The 20,142-nt window shown below is 38.7% G+C and overlaps 1 protein-coding gene across 1 annotated transcript in view; it reads right to left on the bottom strand.

The window, feature by feature from the left end:
* The window catches only part of LOC139129721 (uncharacterized), a 135,877-nt gene extending 116,369 nt beyond the window's left edge, over positions 1–19,508 (bottom strand). Inside the window, exon 1 of the mRNA XM_070695401.1 lies at positions 19,155–19,508. Coding sequence (XP_070551502.1) covers positions 19,155–19,444 — 290 coding nt within the window. The 5' untranslated portion in view covers positions 19,445–19,508. The remainder of the gene's footprint in view (positions 1–19,154) is intronic.
* Between the last annotated feature and the right edge of the window lie 634 nt (positions 19,509–20,142).

The raw sequence follows: 20,142 nt of genomic DNA, 5'->3' as shown, positions 1-20,142 counted from the left end.
ATAATTTGCATTTCCAAAAATGCTAAACAGAAAACTGAAGTACTATGCAGCCAGTGATAAAAGACAAAAACTGTTGCATCAATAGTGCCAAACCAGCATTGTTCAGAAAAAAAAGGAAAAAAGAAAAGCGCGTCGCCGCATCACTTTTGATCACCGTCAAGGGCCAGAAACATTGTTTTTGTTGGGGGGGGGGTGGGGACCTTATACCTGTTCTCTTTGGTACAAGTGTGTAATTATTCACATCAAATGACTAGAAAATTCACTTCATGGGCAGAATCTTGAAAATTCCTTTTTCTGGTCTGGTTAATGAAAACAATATCCCTAAACTAAAATATGCATGTGCTACCAACCTTGGTCACTTGGCTACCAACTTCAGAAAATGGTAGCCCAAGTGGACTACCAGGGAAAAAAGTTAATTTCGAGCCCTGCAAAGGTAAGATAGACATGCATAGTGCTGGGTTCAACCAGGTATCTCAAGTCCTGAAGAGGGTACACGTTGTGGATACAGTTTTGTACAAAGGGACATACAGAAAAGATAAGATCAGTACTTTTACATTTTCTTTTTGCCGTTGCAGTGAACAAAATATCGCATGTGTAATACGAACATTAGAAAAATGATTCTTGTACACTACAATGAAACCAAATTGTCATTTAAAGTTTAATATCACAATCATCAGCTATGTTATTTGTACTCATATTTAAAATTCAGTTGTAGCGTATCTCAGTAAACAGAAACTCATGAGTGACCAGATGGTATATTGGTGTATCGTATCCATGAGTTGCTATTTAAAGTCTGTTACCAATCATAAGCTATTGGCTATTTGGAAATGTCTTATCATTAAGTCAAAAATATAATACAGATTCTAAATAGGTATTGTGATCCAAAGTCACTTTGTTCTTTCTTTCTTTTCATTGTCAGACATTTCATGGTATGTTCTAAACCTGGTTGTGGATTCTTCAGACTATTTTTTTGCACTGAAAATTAGATACATGTACAAGATTGAAGATTGGTGACAATCAAGGTAAGGGAGCTGTCATTATTGAAAGAAGGGTGGGGATGTTGGAAAAATTTGTCTCAAAGTCCTGAAAATCACCTAAACCACTGGCCCCTGGCAAGAAGTCTGTATAACAGACATCCCAAATATCCAAAATTTTGAGCGAAAGCCTTGTAATTCATTTTATATTTTGTATGGACATGCATGATCAATTGTGTAAGTGTTAATAAAATAGAGTTTGTAGGAGTATATTAACATTATAGATACACATGTTAATATTACTGGAAAAGAAAAGACTTGCCCCTTGAAACCAGTTGAAATTGAAGGAAAGTGACTCAGCAAAATCAACCAGCTTCACTATGCTGAACGATATAGTACAGACCTTGTTTAACTAAAACACCAGAAGTTTTGTTTAGTTTGTGCCTCGAAAAGTGACAGACTTACACTTTTGCTCAAATTTTCCTCTAGGAACCTTTCACCCATTCTCTTTCAAAATCAAGAATAAAAATCAGGGGTCACCATGCAAGTTTTAGTACTTGAGAAAGAAATTACCCAAGATTTACCAATATTTGAAATATGAATGACCGCTATTCCTATGTTAACTCTATGGGGACAAATTAACATTTTCAATTTTCAAAAATCTAAGATGTTGATAATTTTTCTTTCTCCAAGAGCTTCAAATATTTGACCCTGAGGCACATTCTACCTTACGTTAGCCGAAGGGAAACATGGCACCACTTCCATTATATTGTTTTTTCAGTTGTTAAAAATGTATTTCAAAATGAATCACATTCTTGTAAGAAATGTATAAGAAATTATGAGAATATTTGACTCCATCGAATGTTTTACTTTGTTTCTCCATGGCCTAACGAGAGTTTTGAAACAGGAAATACAGCTGAATACTTGAAAAATGAAAAGCTTATGGAGCTTTAACAGTTTAACGTTTTGTGAGACTAGTAAATTGGTCAAGTAAGGGAATATTATCTATATGGAGTATGCCCAACAGTTAAAGACAATACTAATCTCAGCCACAACAGGAAACATATTATTTCCATACCTCATGTGGGAATAATAGAAGCAAAAAGTTAAAAAAATTCACACAATTGGTATCTTGGTTCATAGGTGACCTCAAGAAACACTAACAGAAGTATGTTTCTCCTCAGGACAAAACCTTAGTTTTGGATAAATCTGGTGTGACAGTGATGACATAACAGATGCAGTGTGAAGAATGATCTGCTCACAACATTTTTGCAGCTAGCCTAAGACGCAGCTGTGCACAAGATGGATTCACGAACACAAGAGGAACTCTTCACCTGTTGGTCTCCATATGAGGGTGACCAAGCTCATGTTTGATGACGACAGTGTTTCAGCTGTAGACCATGCATCCAATTGGCTTTGATGTGAAGTCACACACATGTAAACTATCGCTGGCTCCAACTCAGAATTGCACTGTGATAGGTAGGGGTCTCTGTACACTACCTTCACTACACAATAGCCAAATTCAGTCAAGTGATTTGCAAGCGATCACGGAATCATGTGGCTGATGCAAATTGTCTAGCAAGTGTCATAATGCAATAATGCTGATAAAGGGCTACTGGTCAGACCTGAAAACATCTGTCAGGCACTAATAGCTTTATTTGTGGTGGTTCAAGGTTGTCACATTTTGCTCCCTTCTTTTGATTGTTTTGAAACTATATAAATTCGCTACAACTGTGCCATGTCTAGTTATGTATTTCACTTGTGGCTCCTATTTTATGTGTGTGTTTAAAATAGTAGATGACGTTTTCAATGGGTAATGATGTTTATAACTGCTACACACTGCATCCATAAACAGTGCATGCCGGGTTAATGTCAACACGGGTCATTATCACAACAGTGGATACTATAAGCCTCTTTCTGTATTGATTTTCAAGTTACCATAAAAGATTTAGCAAAATAGATCGTGGCAATAGCACTTGACGGAGGGTAAATATATTAGAATGAGGTGAGTCCCTCTGAACTTCTCAGCACAGATGAAATACAAAGATTTCTCTGTGACCTGGAACCTAGCAACACCACTGAAATTTTTTACCAGCAAACTACATCAGCATATGACATTAAAATTCACATTTGGAGCCTGATAATTTTTAGCTCATATTTGGTTTGTATATAAATACCAAAAAGAGCTTATATGGTTAGTCAGTGGCGTCTGTATGTCTGTATGTATGTATGTAGGTATGTATGTGCAGATGTATGTCCGTCACACACAAAGGCTCCCATACCGCCAAAGCTACCATCTCAGTATTTGGTGTACAGGTAGATGCAGGGGTTGAGATGTGACGTTGTTCAAATGAACACGTCAGTGTCAAAAATGTGCAGAAAAAGGGAAATTCTGCAAATGTGCAGGAGTGAGATATGCCAGTGACTGAAACAGGCTGAGTCATTTCCTGTCATTGTTTATGAACTGTTACATATCAACAGACCTGCTCAAACTAAGGGACGGACCATTAGATCTTGGGAGGGGGGATGGTCACAGTGAAATTGTTAACCTTTTTTTTACAATTGTAAATATCTAAAAAAAAATTTTTCCAAATGAGAAAGGCTGTGCTAATTTTTTTTCTGAGTAAATTTTCAGATTTATAATTTTTTTTAGTTTGACACTGTCTGAGGATACAATGTAAATCCATATCATTAGCGCAAATAAGATTGCGTGCTGTAACTACAACATACATATGGCCTTAAGTGATTTATATTGCTGATAGATTTCAGGAAATGTTGCAGATCATCTTTTGAGAAGCTGAGAAGCTGTTTGCTAAAAAATGTGGTGAAATTTCAATATTTGTGTTTTTAGGACAATTTTTGCCCTTCTTTGATCAAACATCTATATCTCTGTAGCAACATGTCCAACTTTTGTCATTCTTGTTTTTCTGGTTTGAATATTTCTTGTTGCTTTTCTGGTTGTACTTTGCAGAAATCATTGTCATAACATCAATGTAGAATTTTCCTGCACTGAACAGATAGAAACAACATTTATTGTTGATCTTTGGTACCTATACTGGTATGTACCACGGTCCCTCCATCACCTATTCTGATCAAATGTGAGCAACACCGTATAATTGCGGTATTTTTTTACTTATGTGTGTGTTTGCATAAAATGAAAGTGGTTTAAAGATCAAAGTAAAGCACTGTACAATTACAGTAGGATGAACAAATATCCTGATAAACACCAATTTACAAGTTGTGTGTTTATTCTTTGACAACCTTTAACACAATAAAAAGTAAAAAACAAAAAAGTCTATCAGTTATTTAGAACAGTAGTTGTACGTGTTTGATCAGTTTTCCATAATTATTCATCCTATGTGTCAGTCAATGCATGTTCAATGACTATCAGATCAGTGCATGTGCACTGATTGTTCAGTGCATGTCCACTGATTGGTCAGATAAGTGCGTGTTCTCAGTCAGTACCGGTATATGTATACTGGTTGGTCAATGAATATTCACTGATAATCAGATCAGTGCATGCTGATTATCAGATCAGTGCATGTACACTGATTGGTCTCTGCATGTTTAGTGATCGGTCAGTGCGTATTCACTGATTGGTCAGTGCATGTACACTGATCGGTCAGTGCATGTACACGTATTAGCCATTTGCATATTCACTGATTGGCCACTGCATGTTTAGTGATTGATCAGTTCATGTACCGGTACACTGATTGGTCAGTGTGTATTCACTGATTGGTCAGTGCATGCACACCTATTAGTCATTTGCATATTCACTGATTGGTCATTGCATGTTTATAGTGATTGATCAGTTCATGTACCGGTACACTGATTTGTCAGTGGGTGGTCACTGATTGGTCAGTGCATTTACACTGATTGGTTAGTGCATGTACCAGTACACAGATTGGTCAGTATATGTCCACTGATTGGTCAGTACATGTACACTGTTTGTTCAGTGCATGTACACTGATTGGTCATTACATGTGCACTGATTGGTCAGTTAATGTACACTGATTGGTCATTACATGTGCACTGATTGGTCAGTCAATGTACACTGATTGGTCAGTGAGTGTACACTGATTGGTCAGTGCATGTGTTCACTGATTGGTCAGTGCAGTTCACTGATTATCAGATCCCATAAGGAGCCCATAGTAAAGTATATATCCAGAGAGGAGGACCATGCCATAGCAGGGTGAATCTAGGCTGTTTCATGGAAATGCCACAATTGATCTGTCAGTCGTTTGTTTGTTTGTTTGCTTGTTTACTTTTGATATTGTTTACTTGTTTGTTTTTGTTTATTGTTTTGTTTTAGCTCACATTTATGTATATATACCAAAGAGAGCATATGGTAAGTTGGCGGCATCTGTATGTCTGTATGTATATGTGTTAGTATGTTAATGTGTAATAGTATGTGTGTGGGGATGTATGTCCGTCCACATAAAAACTCAAACTGAAGCACCTACTATTTTCATATTTGGTGTACCGGTACAGTTGCACCAAGGGGTGGAGATGTGAATTTTTTTTAAATTAACATATCAGTGTCAAAAATATGCAAATGAGGGAAAAAAGGGAAAATCCAAGTGCAAAACTCTTTAACCACAGGCCCGATTGTCTTGAAACTTAGTACGCAGGCTCTTAAAGGTGACTTTAGTTAGATTTGTTCAAATTAAGGTGATTTTTTCAAAGTTGTAGTTCAAGAACAATTTTTCCCGTTTTTGGTCAGAAAATATTCTTCTCTAAAACTGCTAGTCTCATTGCTTTGAAACTTGATATGCATGATCCTTAGCTTAGCCTCTGTCAGATTTTTGTTTTTTAAAATTGGGGTGAAATTTTCATAGTTGTATATTTCGGCAATTTTTCCCATTTTGAGTCAAAAAATAATTTTCTCCCAAAATTCTTGTAGGTTTACGTTGAAACTTGATGTGCTTGATCCTAAAGTTGACCTTTATTAGATTTCTCAAAATTATGGTGGAATTATCATATTTGTATTTTCGGAGCAATTTTCCGTATTTTAGGTCAAAAATCATTTTCTCTGAATTAACTATTCTGATTGCTTTGAAACTGGGTATACATGTTCCAAGGGGTAAACTTAATTGAGTACAGTACTTAGTCTGGCCTGCCACATTGAACCAAATGTGAGCCAAGTGTCATCGAAGCTATTTTTTATCTTTCTTTGACTGTTTTTAGTCTCACAGTTGATCCGTCAGTCATTTGTTTGTTTGCTTGTTTACTTGTTTGTTTTAGTTTTACTTGTTTTATTTTTATTCTATTTTTCTCTTTTTGACCTTTTTAGTCTCATTATGATAATTGATCCATCAATCATTTGCTTGTTTGTCTGTTTGCTTGTTTACTTGTGGATTACTTTTTTATTTATTCTGTCCATTTTTTTCTCTGTTTCAGCGTTTTTTTTTCTATTTTTTTTACTATCTGTTTACTGTTATTCAGTTAGAGTTTCCTGTGGTTTGCCTTTCATGAGAGCGTAAACTTTGATCGAAGTACGGTATTGTTTGGAAGAATGACATGGTATGCCTCAGTAACCTGTGAACATCATGCTTCTACAAGAAAATGATGAATGAAGTGGAACAGGGGTATTGTAGTCTTTCCTTCATCGATTGAAGTAAATACATTTACGTCGACAATGTAAACCCTCTCTGCTATCAGCATACAAACATGCCTCCTGGGAAAATACAGTGTGTCCTGCCGATTGCGTAACAGTGGTGAAGTTTAGTCCTCAAATCGAAAGAAAGGCCATCAGCTGAGGAAGATGCATCCTGCTGGGATGCATTTGCATGCAAAGCTGGGGCTGCTGATGATGAACAGCTACTCTGGTTTTGTGCATGATCATCTGTGCAGCAACGTAGAGAGTGTTTGAACTAGATCCTGTAGCTTATCATCTGGCAGATGGAGTGTCATGGTAAGAGTGCCCAAGGTGATACCCAGGAATGTCATGATGGGTGATGGTCCTTCAATTTTTTCCACAGCAAAAGGTTTGGCTAAATGGCAGCATGTGTTGTAGTATTGAGGAGGTGCTGGTATTGTAGGAGTTAGGGGGCCCAGCTCTGAGGAAGTCATCTAGGTAATGCAATGCTACAGTGGAGTAGATGGGAAGTGTCGTCCTCCTTGAATTTTTGATGTATTGGTTGACAGTGTCATCCCTTGGCTGCGACAAGTCTATGATTATACACTGACCGCCTATGATGCAGGGTTTTCCCGGTAGAATGGGTTGTTGGTGCTGCCCCAGCCTTTTGGGCAGTTAGTCTTGACAAGGCCATGTCGTTGACCTAAGGTGAAGCATGATTCACGTAGGAGGTGTGGGTATTGTTAAAAATGAAGGAAGTTTAGCTCTTGGGCTTGCTCCAGTTTACTAGATCCTGGCGGCAGGTGAAAGGCTTTATCATAGTATAGCCAGGCCAACGGCTTCTAGACGACGGCTTTGGAAGTGAGGAAGTGATTGTAATTAGCTTAAGGGATTGCTGAGTGTTGGTGGAAGAAAGCCCAGTATGAAGAGAAGACACAGAAGCATGTAGGACCATCTTCCAAAGCCATCTTGTGTTTTAACGCAGTGGAGAATGTGGCTATGACAGGGTTGTCCTGGTTGAAGGCTATTTGTTTTAAAATGCGGCGGAGAATTGGGATATGACAGGGTTGTCCTGTTCAAAGGCTATTTTTGCTTTGCAGGAGGTATGTAAGCTGGGTCCCATTTCGTTATTTTCCACGCTCAGTTTGATGCTCACTTTGTCTTTTTCAACGCTCAGTTTGACACGTCGTCATTTTTCATGCTCAGTTTGACGCTCACTTTGTCATTTTTGATGCACAGTTTGACACTCACTTTATCAATTTTGGGGCTACTACACACCTGCTTTGTAGCCTGCGATGTGTTACAGTTGTGGGTGTGCTGTGTGCCATCAATGGTGGCCAGGTCAGTTGGAGTAATTGTTATGGCAGGTTGTTGTTGTCCATTAAAGATAGCTAACTGACCCCGAAAATGTGCGATTTTCTCACCAAATGCCTGGCAGAAATAGGTGTATCCGATGCAGACTTATGCAAGTGCTTATAACGAGGCTGTTTTCTAACAAGTTGCCAGGAAGGTGTGCAACTCGCTCGGCAGGAAAAGGGTTAATAGTGTAACCCGGCTGAGTGACGAACAAGTAGGATGCTAGGGTCGCTGGACCTGTGTAGTGTGACAGTGATCGAAGCAGGTGACAACACCCCAGCAGCCGATCGACTTGCTGGCTGAACACTGAGAGAGGTGTCGAGTTGTCGATGGTATCATTGATAGGTGTTAAATGCAGTTCACAGTAGATAGAGTTGACAGCAGTTGTGATAGTGGCTTCTATCAGTTTGGCCATATAGTCTGCTATCCCAGGATCAGCTGAAACAGTGGCGGCGGTCAACACTTGGTCATTAAAGTTTCTGTTGAGGCTGACTTGAGCAGGTGGTTGTCAAGGCATGCCTCGTTGATGAGTGGGCAGCAACTAGCACACATTACAACCGTTATCTTTCTTTGCATACAGCATGGTTGGAGTTTTAAGATTTTAACTTTGGCTTTTCAAGGTTGCTGTATTTTGACTTTGTACAGATATGAAAATGGGTGATGACTTAGCAGAGATGATGCAAATAGATTTGATAGTGATAATAAATGAGGGCTGGGAAAGGGTTCATATTGGCTTACGCCTATAGTGTTATATCGTGCTCAGATTATGATGTATGATGCCTGTAGGAATCAGTGGTCCTGCTCATGACCCCCGTGTCTCTTTATTATATAATTATTCATTATGATTATAGTAAAGCATAATCACCCAGTATTTTGTGAGTCACTGTATCGCGGGTATATGGCCGTGTTTTTTTCTTTTAATGATATTCTCAAACATATGCAAACAAGCTCAAAATTCGTTTTTGATCAAACATGTTTTCTTTATAAACACCGGTCAGACCTCTGTAATAATTTCATGTACCACATGACAATGTAATAGTCATAAATATTTGTCATGAAAGTACTCCATCTGGATGTTTACTGTACCTAAAATTATGCAAATCATCTATTCCCGATATGAATTCGAAAACATCTCCATCATATGTATTAAGTGTTAATCAAAGGCCTACCCGCCACCCTATCTTATCAGAGGTCTACCTTGCACCATATGGATGACAATAGTTGTGGTAACCATGTACAATTATAATCTTCATATGAGAAATTGTAGATAGTCACATCGACCGGGACACCAACGAATACATAGACAATATATAAACTAAAACTCACCTTTCTCAACCCGTCTCACATCCAGATAGACTTCCTTTGTTTCTTCAGGATTTCTGCATCACCAACGATATGATCTGCATACGCTGATAACTTATCAGTTTTCATTACCACTTCAGGATGTTTGGTGGCAAGGACTCGTGTCTCCGTCTTCACATCTACAAAATCACTGAAAGTAGTATTAAATTTACGTTCTTCTGCTCTGTCTTTTCACCTACCATAGATTTTAGAATATCTCTATCTTGCCCCCTGTTTCTGTTCCTAGTCTTTTTGTATTCCACTTCTCATGGTAAGTTTGTTGACTTCAGACTCCAGTAGTTCATTCTTCTCCTCTATCTCTTCATCTGCCAGTTGATGAACCTTGGTCATCTGTGTGGATTCAGAGTCCTCAGGAATTTGTTGTTGCCAAAGCTGCCCGGTATAATCTGCACAAAAGAAATATTTATCAAATAGTCAAAGTTAAAAGAGCATTGTGTTCAAGTGTTGACTAAGATCATGGTTAAATGAACAAAGCAAACAGTATTACTTTCCAAAATGGTGCAGTTGTAGTTGGCATCACTATGAGAACATTTTAGTAGAAATCCGTAGCACTGAACATGTGGTAGAATGCTGTTTACAAATAATCTGTAATTGTATGAATGAATGTATGAGGTTAATAAATCAATCAAACCTGTGCCACCATGTTCTGCCTGTTGCTGGTCAGATTCTTGTAAGGACTGTTGGTACTCCATCTGCCTGTTCTTCTCCTTTTCTTGCAAAAGCTGATCAAGCATGTTTATCTGGCTCGCCGTCACCTTATCACCCTCCCCTTCAAACGACTTCAAGAGATCTCTGGCTTTGTTCACTCTTCCCGATGTATTCCCAGTCATGAGGTGCATTTCGGGCTGATTTGTGGAAGTATGTCTTCCCTGCATAGGCAGCCCTGTATACAAAAACAACATAAAAACACACATATGAAATATCGAAGTGTACAGGTACATCACAAATTTAACCAGTAAATCATTCATGTCAGTTATACTTGTCAAGATTCAAGATATTGGATGTTTATCAGCTGATATCTAGAAAAAAGCTGATTTTCACTGACACAACTGTGAACAGAAAACTAAAGGTTTCAATTTATTTCCAGTGGAGACCTTAATGACAAATATTTCCCTCACAATCTAATGATATAATGTTAACGCCAGGAACGTGCATTTTAACTATTGAAAGTATAATAAAAATCCATAAAGTATACTAGTAAAAAATAAGCAAAGAGAAATACAAATCAATGTATCAATCACTAGTGATGTGCTGGTAGAAAGAACAGCATATGGTACAAGGTACCTACTTACCATATTTTTGGATCAGCTCCTGTCTGCACAAAAAGTACTCTTCATAGTCAATGGTTACGTCAATTGCAAGGTAAAATGCCCCGATTTTATCAAGGAGTTCATCAGACAGAAATTTGTCTTCCATCATATCCTGTAGTTTCCCAGTCGCATATTTTTCCATCAGGCATTCCAACGCATCTAATGACTGACAGGACATTGTATAGGAAATACTTTCATGACCAATGTCCCTCACTTCCATCTCATCATGTTGCCTATTAAGTACCTCCCTAATCTCTTCAGTGTTCTCCTGGGTCTCGTCACTTTCGTAGAAACGTCTCTCAACTCCCTCAACTGTGTTTCCGCTCACTGGAACAACTTCGCAAACTTGTACCTTCACTTCATGTCACCTACATGGGTTGAAAGGCAATGAAAATAGTTTTCTAGATGCTGTGTTGGAGCTTTGCAGAACATGTCTTTGCTACGTGGAACCAATACTGAAGAAACATCAATATATTTCATTTTTCACTTAAATATGGTATGTTACAGGGCAATAAGGGTAATGTAAAAAGTAGTTGTGTTTGTCAATTTTGTGACAAAATGGATGAGATCACACGTACCTGGATCACGTTCTTGTAATTTCCTCTTTCTGGACATTTTTTGAGGATCTGTTTTCTTGTTCTCTTTGTTTTCTTCCTGAACTTTTTGGAAATAAATATAAACGAATAAATATAATATCTGCTAAATGTAAGTGTAAAAGTTATTTTTTACATTTCAATAATGCAAGAAATATGAGAAACACTGGTTGGTGCAGTAGAAAAGCAGAAGAAGTGATGATTGAAGAAATTAAATTGAAAAAGAGATAACGCTATTGATTTATAGATATGAATGCTAATTCATAAATACATATAAAGATGTTTATGAAGATTCATCTGTGTGGGATAGAGTACCAGTTAAGTTTAAACTTTGTTCATGACACTTAGTGGAAAATAAAGATGGGGATATTATCATTTACCGGGGATCTACACCAGATTGTCAGAGCGCATGTGCGCTCTGACGTCATCCAGCATTAGTCCAGCTGATGAAGGACACAGTGGTTGTTCAAAATTTCTGGGGTAAAATTTCCATTTAGTGTTGTGAACCAAAGTTAAAATTAACTGGTACATATAAGGTATTACAGAGCTGATACCTTGTGTTTTCTTGCTGAGCTCTTCTCCCGTTTTAAGATGATTCCCCACTTAATCTCGGCATCATCCTTTACCACTCTGAAGAAATCAGTATTTATATTCTCCAACTCCTGTTGTACCTTACTCTTTATTGTAGACCTGATATCATTTGCCCTTTTTAAGGCAGTGTCGTATGAACACAGAAATTCACCGATACGTTCCTGTAACTTATCACTATCGCTCATATCAACGACAACACTTTCTTCATAATCACGCATATGCACCTTAATCAGCTCGTGGCTCAGTGATCCCTCGGGAACAATGACAGGAACAGCAGCAGACATGGCGGCAAGTGTAAGATTGACATAATGTACTGAGTATGGATGGACTAGGACAAGATTAGATTGGCCGAGTTCATCGTTCAAGTGTTCTGCAGATGGCATTCGAGCCAATACGACATTCAACTTTGAATGGGGATTCATATATGTTAGAAGATCTGATTCACAGCGCTTTGGTACACCGAGAATTTTCCATTTCAAGGGTGACTTCTTGGTCCTGTAGAATAAATCTGTGATTGAATTCATGGCCCTCATAATAGCACTGTCACTTTTCAGATATGCTAACTCATGTTCTTGGAACAGAGAGAGAATTTGGAATTCTTCATCGTCATCAACAGATTCTGGGGCAGGAATGTTGAAATGATTGTCATCTACAATCGGAGATAATCTGAAGTGTTTGATATTTGGAGTTGTACGATATATTTTTTTGTACATTTTGAAAATACTGCCCCCAACAGAAAAGACATAGCTCGAATTTTCACCTTCTTTTAATACGTTATTCCGTCGTAGCACAAGTTCTGGAGCCTCACAATTAGCAATCACTGGGGTAATAACATCTCTGTCGAACAGATTGATCAAGTAGAATGCGGCTTTCGGAAAGACATCCCTTTCAATTTCGAAGGCAGCATCGGATGTTATCATACCAACTCCAAAGACAAATCTGACATTAGCTAACTCCTTCAGATTGGGAAAGAAGTTTTTGTGGTTATACAGCCAATCAGCATTCGGTGTCTCACGCCTAACCTCGTATTTTGGAATCGGGGATGGCACTATCAACTCAACGCCATATTCTTTAGCTTCCTTTATTTCTGCTTCTGTAGCCGTGAGGGCGGTGCAGTAGACTGATAATCCCAATTCACGAAGAAGTCGGATTAGCAGATGGACAGCATCAGTCACTCCTCCCTGGATCGGACCTCCCCATCTATTACTCACGATCAAAGCCTTATTTCCCATATGCTTTCTGTTCAGGAGAGGAAGAAGACAAAAAGAATCATCAGCTGACAGAGAGTTCATTAAAATGGCTAGGAGTGGTCGAAAATCTAGGAAGTGTGTGATTTGTGAATTTGGAAAACAGCAAACAATAGTCATACTTTCCTACACAGTATAAGAGTGTGAAGCTCACTTGATTTCCAAACATGGTCCCCCATCAAATACCTGTATTTCCGGGTACAATTATTGCAGAAATAAAAGGTAATTCGCCACGTGTTTTATTTTCTGAAGTCGATGCACAATGTGTCAAACAAGCTTTACTGGTATCTTCTGTCTTTTTCTGAATTTGTGATGGCAAGTCTATTTCTATGGAAGTCAATATAGACCCAATTACTCAGAAATGTCTTGACAAATCTTATTCAAAATATTATGCACGTCAATTTATATGATGATCAGATTAACTTCGTTGAACTTTACAAGACATTTCACATTTTTTATTGGGAGGGCTTTTCATTTCCATGGTTTAGATATTTGCCGTGCTGCAAAATAATTATTTTTTTTAATTTCAGCTTGCAATGGGCTTTTTAATAGCAACTTAACAAAATGTTATTTTATAATATTAATATAATTATTCCCTTTATTCTAACTATTATTTATCCAGTGAAACTAATGCGATAGCCGTCAAAAATTCCTCTCGTTTTGTTTGCTAGTCGACAATGTTGTATTTTTGCCTCTCATGATCACCTGTCAGCCATTTTGAATTTCAAGTGTCGGAAATATTGGAATCTTTGAAGTCAATTAAATTCAGGATGATAACTGCAGTAAGTAATTTGATGTTTAATTCAAATATAAAGTGTAAACAAGCTGTTGTTACAATGTTTATTCTATGGGACTGGACAGAAATTACAGGGAAAGGGCCAATGCTTTTTGGAAGTGAGTCAACATTTTCCCTGCACAGTTTATAGGTCATGAAATTTTGCATATATTAAGCTTATGGGAAGGGTCGCGATATGGTAAATATGTTGGCTGCAAGGTCAAACATTTCAAGAATTTTGATTTTAAATTTCATTCAAAAATATCAAATTAAAATACGTAAGTCTACAGGGCAAATATTAACAATTTTCATCCCCCCCCAAAAAAAAACCCAGTCATATCAGTAAATTTGTATTCGTTTGATAATTGATATAATGTACAGTACATTAGTGAAATTTGAAGTTGATAATGTGTATGTACATACAAGAAACTTTTTTAGGGTTTTCACCGTAATGGTTGATTCAGTAATCTCGACAGTCCAAGGGTAAATTATGAAACTATATTTTATAACAAAAAACTAGCTATGAGCCGTGTATTCGTAGATGTTTGTCAATTGATATGATACTAATTGACTAGAATAGGGTGATTGGAAGTGGCTATGTGAATAACAAACTATCATATTATAATTGTAATTTCACCAAAAATACCAATTCACTTGCAGTCTTGATGTAAACATTTAACAAATTTCCTACAACGCTTGCTATGTCTATGAATTTACTTGTAGGCCTATATTGTTAATTATGGTAAGTTTCTTCACAAATAATAATAGTGCCCTCCATACAACTTCATGCCAAAATATAAACAGAGGTTAACATTGCTGATATTGTCCCTTTTTAATTTAAAGTCTATTGGTCTTCAAGTATTGTGAAATCTTATCTCTTAGTTGAAATCTTACATGATATTAATTATTTCCAAAGGCTAAACAGTATTCTTTGAAAAGTCGGAGGTCAAATGAGAAATCATATGCAATATGTCATTGACGTGGACTGTGAAGCGCAGAGGAAGACCCTGGGTAACTGTTTTTGAGCAAATTAGGGAAGGTCACTGTTTTTTGTGAAAACACTTTTGAAGGGACACTCTTTCTCGCGCAGCATCAATTTGAAAAACTCCCCCCCCTGTAATGTCTGCCTCGTCCTAAAATATACTTTCAGATGACCAGTTCGTTCAACATAGTCCCTCTACGCGCGAGGGGACTGTGGTTTAAGTTTATCAAGTTTAATGACGGTCCGGTTAGCGGCCCTTATCTCACTCTGTCGACAACAGTTTCTATTTGATGAATGCTTATAAATCAAAGATCGTCAATATAATCATGGTACAGAAAATTTGTGACAGGCCTAGATGAACAAAGATGAAATAAATCAAGAGATCTTGACGTGCTCAAAGTCAATCGAGTATGCGTTGGTAATGTCATGCTGTACCCAAGTACCACAGGTGCTTGTGGTACGTCTGCTTGATCGGTCGGTCGTACCTAACTGCCCTTTACCCCAGCGAACACGCGATTGATAGATCGAGCAGACGAGCTATCGATTAACCAGACTACCCAGCCCATATGCGTCTGTGCCTAGTCACAGTCCCTCCACAGTCACAGTCCCTTCACCAAAGTCCCTCCACCAAACGGTCGGGAAACGCTATTGTCAAAACGTGCGAACGAGGGGATTAGCTGGTGGGATGCGCGTTGCGCTGGCGTTCGCTGTTGATGACGTCACACCAGCTGTAGCGTCCCTCAAAGCATGCAAAGAGTGGGTATGGTGGTGTTGTCTTGACGAAAAAACTACCCTGAATCGGCCGTAAAGTATACAGCTACTTTGAAACGTCAGTATATTCTCGATAAGCAATATTTCTTGATAAGGAAAGTGGGTGATCTTTTTATTCCTAATCGATTTTCAGCGCTAAATCGGCTATCGCGTGTAGGTCATTTTCATTGCGTCTCTCATAATGTGTCAGAACATGAATTTTTGTTCGCTCTACACTGCAAAATTATGACGGTCTGTTTCATTCTAATGTCTGTTCTTGTGATAAAAGTATACGTAAAATTAAACTGACGAACCCAGTTTTTGAATAAAGGTTTATAATGAGACGCAAACTGATAGTTTATTGTGTAATGCTTTGCTCCGCAATTTAGAAAATGGCGTCCACTGACGATCTGTGTTCGCGTTGTGTGAAGAGTCGAAATATTCATGGTTTTTCGTTTTGATGACTGGTCAAATAAGTTCGATTGGGACCTATTTATCTGATTGAAAGCAATTTCAACTTATTTTAGCGATTCAATAACTGCAAAGTATAAAGGAAGGATAGAAAAGCAGATAACCCGAATTCGGCCGAACGCTATTTTGTTTTTGCGACCCTCGCAGAGTCGATGTTCGATTCTTTGAAATCTTTTCTGATCACTGTGCCTTGCGTACTACATGGTATTTTAAGGTAGATTTCCTTGATTTGGTACTTGTAACACCATTTAAAATAATCTGAGGACGCAATTTCTGTGATGATCAAACGTATCAATTGGCGGGAATTTTACGTGAAAAATATTATTTTGATTCAAACCCCATTGCGATTTTATGGCGTGTCATGAAGCCCTATCGAGCCATGTGCTTGATGTGTCACACAAGGCTCCCGGTAGCTGTAAAACAATGCCGCTACGAATAGGAAAATTTACATTTAAGAAAGGTCATTTTTGTTTCGATGTCCTATGTCCTCGAAAACTGCTGGCTCCATGTACTTATAAATGCACTCGTTTTCACGGACGGGGCATGTGGACTTCGTTTTAACTTAAAGTGTGAGTCCCGCCACATTTTGAGGCTTTTTCGTTTGACTTGAGGCGTATACTCTAGTTCTGGTTGTCAATGAAATGTGGTATTAAAACAAACATTTACACACAAACTGAAGCTTATATTTGAGCGGTTTTTAGACGGTTGTATTATGTTATTTCGACGAAAACACGGGAAAAGTTGCACTTTTCGACTTCAATCATGGCGACATTTTCCGGAAATTGCCGAGCTCGCCCCGTTTTGGCGTAAGTAGCTGTGACGTCACTAATAGAACATGTGATGGTGACTTCGTGCATTGACTATGGAGATAGTGATAATTTCATGAGTGAAAGCAGTGCAACTGAGAATGTCATCGTCACAGAAGATATGACAAAGCTGTTCAGAATTTACAGGCCTGCAAATTTTAACAGTCGGGACCTTAACCTAAACGAGAACAAGAGCGGAACTCTTGTTGACCGTCGCGTCTGTGACAAGCCCACCGTGACCACAGTCAAACACACCAGTGCACTACCGTACACACAACCGCAAGCTACCAAAATATGAATAAAAGTCTGGAGTTGCCATCCCACCTTATTATTACTTCTCAACATAAACTGCCTCGTTCAAAATCTGTATATAAAAATTTGAATTACACCATGACGCTTGTAGATAAATGTAGTAGAGATCAAGTTGAAAATTGTCCACCGTTTATTATAACACACATCTTTCCAGAGCAACAGGCTGAGGGTCATGTTAGCATAAACACCAAAGTAGTATTCTCGCCGCAAAATCTTCAGTTTGGCGTTATAAAACCTCACATGAACATTGGCACTTTTAAAAATATGTGACCGTTAAGACATGTCTAGTCAAATTCTCGGGAAGAGATAAATTAAAATTGACATGATGTAAATATCGGGCACACTGGCACCCGAAGCCAGGCGGCTCAGCTGGCCATTTTTGTGACCGAGTGATCAGCTACGCTTCCGCAGGTTTTTTTCTTGATTAAGTGTCAGCGATATAAAGCACAGAGTTCATTGTTTCATGACTGCAAAATTCTCAACGAAGCTAAATATTTTAGGGGAGACTTAGTCGAGCAGAAGGGAACAGATGACGACAACGCGACTGCTTCGTCAACAGTATGAAACTTCTTTGCTACACGTTGTGTCACTGTTACTGGCAGCGCCGTGCTGTAATATTTATATCGTTCAGTCTCGCAAAGAGTCAGTCAATCACTACGTAAACTTTTTAGGAATATAAAATTAGATATCTCCTAACGTTACTAATTATAGAGTTACACATACATGAGATGTAGTACTTGTATTTATTTATTTATTTATTTATTTATTTATTTATTTATTTATTTACAATCACTTTCGTAAAGCAGCTGAATCGGCGTTCAGTCCTGGTGGATGTAAACACGGCCATACTTCTCCGCGGGCCCCCGCATCCCCTTGACATGTTTTGGGCAACCTGTCGCAGTCTTGCTGCTGTTCTCGCTCTTGTCCACAGTTGATGATGATACACGCGAACGCTTTCTGGTGACAATGGTCGTACTGGTACGGCATTGCGATCACATAATCGATGTAGTAGCTCCAGGAATTAAAGTCTATCTTACCGTACATCTGGCTAACGAACCGTGTTTATTCGACGCGAAGTCACGGCACTCGAAAATGTGCACCACAGAAAACGCTTGTCTGAATGCCTCTTTTCCGACCCTTTCTTGTAATTTTGGCAAATGCGGCTAATACGGCATCCTAAAATGCAATAAACTGGCAATGGCTGCGGTTACTTTAGCCACCAAAAGCGTAACTTCTCACCATTTTGAAGCCACAGCGGTAAGCATTCGCTATGGCCGAGGTGAACACACTCACTCGTACGTTCTATTAGTTACGTCATTTCCGGTGGCAATGCCCGCGAATTCCGAAACGACCCGAATGGCAGCCAATTTCAAAGTCGCACAACATATTGCATTTTTATAATATTTAACCGCGTCGTTTCCTTGGGGTGATGCATTTATTTGATAAAGTAGAAATGGCAAAATCATATAGCATGGCTCATTTTAAGCAAAATTAACTTTGAATTTATGCGGGACATACACTTTAAACTTAAAAGTTATACAATCGGAACATTGTAGACCTCTTCACTCTGTTCCTCTGAAATGGTGTTGAAACCGATGTCTTGTCATCAAGAGAATTGAAATCATGGTCGTAATGATTACATTGGTGTTGACTGCAAGCGTAGTCAGTCAAACGCAAGCAGCACGTGTAAATACGAAACACAGCCTATGTACGCATGCGCATTGTCCTTTAGTTCATTGCATGTCAGGTAAAAATGGTGTCATCGTTTATGCTAATTACTATGTTAGACCAAGTCGCGATAATCTCTTTACGCGAATAAACAGTGTAACGGAAGCGCAACGCGCATCAGGACAATAGAAATACATTGCGTTTCCCGACCGTTTTGTGGAGGGACCGTTTTGTGGAGGGACCGTGGCCTAGTACAGCCTAGCCTCTCGTCGTCTGGTTGCATTCAATCATTCTTTGGTAGCCCAGTAAAACTTGTGATAAGAGCTAAGGCCTGAGCTACAGTTCATTCACCTTGTATGCCATATATCAAGGCACTTACTTTGGCTTGGTTGTCCTTCGAGTCTTCTTTGGATTTCTCCACGAGGCCCTTCGACTTGAAGTAGAGGCAGCAGCCTGACCACTGCGTCCGGCATCTGGTTTGACTTCGTTGTCCTTGTCATCGGTCTGGTGACCAGTTGCAAATGCGGAAGCTCTCATGGCTCCTCCCGCAATGGCGGCGTCGACTTCAGCTGCAATTCTCTGACGGTCACTGTGACTGTATTCGTGGCTATTAACACTGTCCTGACTGTCAGTGCTTCCCCTTCGACTGTTACGTTGTGTACTCAACATGATGCTAATGAATTCAAACAGGTGTTTTTGAATACTTATGCACTGGTACAAAAGTTGTGTACAGTGTTCCAGGAGTGGAACTGAGTGGATGTTCCGTGAACAGGTCATCTCAGGTCAATATTTACATAAAATGTGTGACGATTACTGACTTCTTATTTATGACCCTTCCGTCGGAAGAATGGAAGGCGCGTTCCGTTATGCAAAAGGTGACAAATAAAAGGGAGGGTGCAAATATATTCACATGTGACAGCTGTTCAAAATATCACAAATCGCGCTATTTCACGTCAATTTTCAACGATTTCTGTATCAGGAGGGGAGACCCTCTTTTATGTGTTCACTGCGTTATACCTGTCCTTATGTATAGTGATGTATTTACTAGACACACCGCGTCTGGCTTCAGTCTGTCCCTGTATTTTCTTGCACTGAACCATAGAGTAGAGAAACAGGATTTCTCTACCCATGACTGAACGTAATATGCTTGGCTTTGATGCATCTCACTGCTGGAGGACACTGGGCGAATTTAAGTTGATACAAAGTCAGTGTTTATAGACATTAAAAACACCAAAAGCATAACTGTATATTTGATGTACACCTTTAGCACCTATCCTGCCTTGTAATATTGATTCCCAATATGTAAAGCCAGGAAAAAGCAGTTGTATTGAGTATTTTCAGCTACTTGCCATGGTATCTGATACTAG

This window comes from Ptychodera flava, chromosome 3 (genome assembly GCF_041260155.1).
Source record: "Ptychodera flava strain L36383 chromosome 3, AS_Pfla_20210202, whole genome shotgun sequence".
NCBI classification, from domain to species: Eukaryota; Metazoa; Hemichordata; class Enteropneusta; family Ptychoderidae; genus Ptychodera; species Ptychodera flava.
This window is presented reverse-complemented; position numbering and strand designations above follow the sequence as displayed.